Source organism: Plectropomus leopardus, unplaced genomic scaffold (assembly GCF_008729295.1).
Source record: "Plectropomus leopardus isolate mb unplaced genomic scaffold, YSFRI_Pleo_2.0 unplaced_scaffold4358, whole genome shotgun sequence".
NCBI classification, from domain to species: domain Eukaryota; kingdom Metazoa; phylum Chordata; class Actinopteri; order Perciformes; family Serranidae; genus Plectropomus; species Plectropomus leopardus.
Window position 1 is genome coordinate 1 of NW_024647763.1, and position 5367 is coordinate 5367.

At 43.6% G+C, this 5367-nt stretch overlaps 1 protein-coding gene across 1 annotated transcript; it reads right to left on the reverse strand.

Annotated features, from left to right (window-relative positions):
* Window positions 1-42: 42 nt before the first annotated feature.
* LOC121939224 (vacuolar protein sorting-associated protein 13C-like) lies at window positions 43-5069 on the reverse strand. Its single transcript, XM_042482301.1, has 5 exons — window positions 4879-5069; window positions 2474-2517; window positions 894-936; window positions 520-615; window positions 43-362 (listed from the first exon to the last, which is right to left on the reverse strand). The coding sequence occupies exons 1-5, from the start codon at window positions 4976-4978 to the stop codon at window positions 280-282; spliced, it is 366 nt and encodes a 121-aa protein (XP_042338235.1). The 5' UTR covers window positions 4979-5069; the 3' UTR covers window positions 43-279.
* Between the last annotated feature and the right edge of the window lie 298 nt (window positions 5070-5367).

Sequence of the window (5367 nt, forward strand, 5' to 3'; positions counted from 1 at the left end):
GCCTGCAGTGTGTCCCGACTGTAACAGGAAGTTGTTGCCAGCTGAAACCTCCACCAGCTGTCTGACTTGTTAGTGTTTCTACAGAATTAACATTTGCTGATTCAGATCAAAACCTCCCAGAATCAGACTGCAGGAACCAGTAACTCCTTGATCAGAAACCAGTTCACTCTGCCAGACTCAGGGCTGCACGATGCGGCTCCACTCTGACTCACCTTCAGCTATACTTCTTAAACTCTTAGTTTGGAGAACTCGTGCAGCCCTGACAGGAAGTACAGAGACCTAACAGGAAGTACAGAGGCCTGAACCGCCACCTGAGAACAGCGTCTTACCGTTATATGGACACGACTTCAGCTGAGATCCAGCTGAAACACACACCCGCACGCGCGCACACACACACACACACACACACACACACACACACACACACATACACTCATCACATCGGCAATAAGAACGTCAACTCTTGAAGCTCCACCTCCACACATGACCAGCCAATGGACACTGAGGCGTCTCACTCACTGGCTCCAGGGACGACCAGCAGGTACAGTCCATCCAACGAGGCGACCACAGCGTCATTATACAGATTCTTCCAGGGGATCTTCAGCGTCAGCCGGCCTGAGACACAGGAAGTGACATCACACAGGAGTGACAACACACAGGAAGTGACAACACGCAGGAAGTGACATAATGCAGGAAGTGATTACAAACAGGAAGTGATCACAAACAGGAAGTGACACACCGCCATCCAGAAAAAAAAAAAAGGATGAGACAAGATGAGAAGACAAGTTTTTTTTTCAGAAGACAAACCGGTACTCAGAGAGTCAAACAGTGATTAACAGCTGCGGTAACTCTGATCAGTGACATCACTTTGTTACTGATCAGAGTGAACTCACCGATCTGTCCGGCCTTCACTTTGAAGGGAACATCGAACTCACTCTGAAACACAAACACACATCAGTATTACCAAAATCATCAGTATTATCAATATCATCAATATGGATACTATTACTGAAACTGAAGAAATTAGTTTATTGATCAGTCAGCTGAGAAGAGCTGAAAAACTGACAGTGTTTCCATATAAGTGACGCAACGATTGGTTTTATGAGAGAAGCTAAAGTTACTCATTCTCAGCTATATTACGCAAGAGTCATAGATGTATTATGGTCATGGATATATTATTGTCATGGATGTAATATGGTCATGGATGTGTTATTGTCATGGATGTAATATGGTCATGGATGTAGTATTGTCATGGATGTAATATGGTCATGAATGTGTTATTGTCATGGATTTAATATGGTCATGGATGTGTTATTGTCATGGATGTGTTATTGTCATGGATGTAATATGGTCATGGATGTGTTATGGTCATGGATGTGTTATTGTCATGGATGTGTTATGGTCATGGATGTGTTATTGTCATGGATGTGTTATGGTCATGGATGTAATATGGTCATGGATGTATTACTGTCATGGATGTAATATGGTCATGGATGTAGTATTGTCATGGATGTAATATGGTCATGGATGTGATATGGTCAGGGATGTGTTATTGTCATGGATGTGTTATGGTCATGGATGTGTTATTGTCATGGATGTGTTATGGTCATGGATGTGTTATTGTCATGGATGTGTTATTGTCATGGATTTAATATGGTCATGGATGTGTTATTGTCATGGATGTGTTATTGTCATGGATGTGTTATTGTCATGGATGTAATATGGTCATGGATGTGTTATGGTCATGGATGTAATATGGTCATGGATGTGTTATGGTCATGGATGTAATATGGTCATGGATGTATTATTGTCATGGATTTAATATGGTCATGGATGTGTTATTGTCATGGATGTGTTATGGTCATGGATGTGTTATTGTCATGGATGTGTTATGGTCATGGATGTAATATGGTCATGGATGTATTACTGTCATGGATGTAATATGGTCATGGATGTAGTATTGTCATGGATGTAATATGGTCATGGATGTAGTATTGTCATGGATGTAATATGGTCATGGATGTGTTATTGTCATGGATGTGTTATTGTCATGGATGTAATATGGGCATGGATGTAGTATTGTCATGGATGTAATATGGTCATGGATGTGTTATTGTCATGGATGTGTTATTGTCATGGATGTAATATGGGCATGGATGTGTTATGGTCATGGATGTGTTATGGTTATGGATGTATTATGGTCATGGATGTGTTATGGTCATGGATGTGTTATGGTCATAGATGTATTAGGTGCTGTGGGGCTCCTGGCCTGAGTCTGAAAACTCTGAACTGATCATAATTTACTGATATGAACCTCTCGTCTGCTTTATTGATCGTTTGAAATTGAAAACGGAAACTAAATAGACAGAGACCAATCAGAGACACCCTGTTTGATGACATCAAAGGGAGGAGGACCAATCAGAGACACCCTGTGTGATGAGAGCAGAGGGAGGAGGCGGGGCCTCAGACTCACCAGAGCGTTCTCCTTCACTCGGAGGTTTTCCAGAACAACATTTCCTGCAGACACACAGAAAACACACACTCTCATATATTCAGGAATTATTACAATAAATCCTCATTTTTCATATCATCATCAATATTATTATTAGTAGTAGTAGTATCATTAGTGTTATTATTAATCCACGCCTTCCCTTCCTCCCGTCTGGTCTACGGTGACTCACTCCTTTATGGCATCAGCTCCACCTCCATCAACAGACTCCAGCTGGTCCAGAGCGCAGCGGCCCGACTCCTCACCTGCACCAAATCTTAAAAAACCTTCACTGGCTCCCTGTCTCCCACCGGATTACCTCCAGGATCCTGGTCCTCACCTTCAAAGCCCTTCACCGTCTGGCCCGCCCTGACCTCACTGCCCTCCTCTCCCCTTACCAACCCTCACGGACCCTCAGTTCTGCCTCTGAAAATCTCTCCGCCCATAAATCCCTCCTCTGCACTTTCGGGGACAGAGCCTTGTCCGGGGCTGCTCCCAGGCTCTGGAGCTCCCTCCCCCCGATGGATTCGTGACCCGGAGTCCCTCGACGTCTTTCAGCCCCCCCCTCCCAGACCTTGACTTCAAGATAGGGGCTCTATAAATCCAATTATCATTATTTTAAGTACAGAGGGATGGTGCCTGCTGTAAAGCCCTCTGAGATTTGTGATAATGGGCTTTATAAATAAAACTGACTTCACTTGAATTGACTTGAATTATTGTTATTAGCAGTTTGGGTTAGGGGTTATTATTATTGTTATTATTATCATTATTACTGTCCATATTATTAGTAGTTTCCATTATTATCACTACTGTAATGGTGAGTATGGTTCTACAGACAGAGTTGGTGGATCAGTTACGTCTTATTGTTATTGACGAGTGACTGATTGATTGACGAGTGTGTTCCGAGGTGTCTAAACACCTTCAGGTTATTTTCCATCTGAACACACGGAGGCTCAGAGCTGACAGCTGATTGGTGGAGCCTGTTTGTGTCCGTCCAACAGGTGTGACAGGTGCGCAGGTATGAGGAAGCTCCAGTGATGTCATCACACAAACAACACATCAATACTTCAGACATCAGCCGCTCTCACAGCTTTCTTGACACCAGATTCATTAATATTATTGTTAATAATAATAATGTTTATCACAGTAATAATACTCATCATCAGACTGAGACATCCTCACTGTTTTTTAAATAAACTCAATCACTAAACATGAAATACAAAAAACAAAAGTAAACATCAGCTTCTCTTCTTCTCTGGTTTGAGAGCATAGGCTCACCGAAGCGTCTCTGGCTGCATGGTTAGGGACTGTTCAGCATTTATGAGAAGGGAGGGGGTGCTGCAAAAAGGGGAGGCATGTTGAAAAAGTATAAAGCACAGAGGAGGAACTCGGGGGGGGGAGCATACAACTGTAAATGGCTGCATTTTGCATTTTATTTTGACATTTTTCTTTAAACATTTTGCCTTTTCATATATATAAATATTTTAATTATATTTAACAATAGCAATTTTTTCTAACATTAAAGATAACTAATATATTTTATTGCTAATTTAATTTAAGAAAGCTGGGGGGGTGGGTCCTAAAAAGTTTTTTTAAGTTTCTTAAAATCACACACAGAGCGAGGGTCACACACACAGCTCCTCTGACAAATGAGGCACAGTCCCTAACATGTTTTCATAGTTTTGCACGAGGGTGTGTGTGTGTGTGTGTGTGTGTGTGTGTGTGTTTACTCTATAACTGTTTAGCTTCCGGACTGTTTGACAGACTCATCTGAGCATAAAGCCCCGACTCTCACTGCTCTGATGAACAAACCGTCATATACACACATCAACAACAAACAAACAAACAAACAAACAAACAAACAAACAAACAGCAGCTGACTGTGTTTCAGTGTTTGTGTTTAGCTGTCGCTGTCAGTAGGTGAAGGTGTGATTTAAATTCGGATTTAACCTGAACAGATCGGTGATCGATGCTTTTTGATGAAGCCGATATAAAGAGCTTCCCGGCTGTCTAACATCCTGCGGTCATACGTGTTACAGGACCTGCTGCCATGTATTTATAGAGGAGTGGACTCACAATGGTGATTACAGTGAGCGGACTCTGGTCTGTTAGCTGCTACTCGCCGTTAGCCTCCCTCAGCTCTCCACCTTCCGAGATCCCGATCGTCAGCTGGTACTAAAGTTAACATTAAACCGAAACAGATACGTGCTCGGTGTGTTGGTTGAAGCCGATATAAAGAGCGGGGCCGACTGTCGAACATGATGTGGTCATACATGTTATACAGTCTGTCGTCATGTATGTAGAGCGGAGTAATGTTAAAATGTTGATATTTTTGAGCCGGATCTGGTCTGTTAGCCGTTAGCCTCCGTTAGCTTCTGTTAGCTGCTCACCTCCCCAGATGCCGATCTTCAGCTGGGACTTGTCCAGGTTCTCCACGTAGTTTCCGATGAACCTGTTGAGCAGGTCGCTGACCAGAGACTCGAACACCATGACTAGGAGCTCCGAGTCGGACCTGCTGCGGGTCACCGTCTGTCTGCAGCTGATTTCCGGTTCTGATAACTCAACTAGCTCTGTGCTCGACTGTTGGATCGATTCGTGCTGTCTGTGCGTTCACAGTGAGGGCAGAGAGGAGAGCATCGATCGGCCAGGTGACAGAGGGAGTGTCCCGGTGATGCTAAAGTCACGTGAGTCCGCTCAGATATAATTTGTCGTCACGTGACAGCAGGGCCGTTCTAGTCAGCCCCCGGGAAGTGCGCCACTCTGAGGCAAAATGTACATAGTGGCCGAAAGTGGAACTACAGCGTCACGTGACGCACACTGGCGCAGAGAGACTTTTCCGCGTTTGTTAACATCGGGAAAGAGACCTCCTTAAATCACTG

Coding starts and splice junctions, on each gene's coding strand:
- LOC121939224 (XM_042482301.1), bottom strand. CDS start 4,978: ATGGTGTTCGAGTCTCTGGTCAGCGACCTGCTCAACAGGTTCATCGGA. Junction 2,518..4,878: donor GAAGATCGGCATCTGGGGAG/GTGAGCAGCTAA, acceptor GTGTGTCTGCAG/GAAATGTTGTTCTGGAAAAC. Junction 363..519: donor GCTGGTCGTCCCTGGAGCCA/GTGAGTGAGACG, acceptor TGTGTGTTTCAG/CTGGATCTCAGCTGAAGTCG.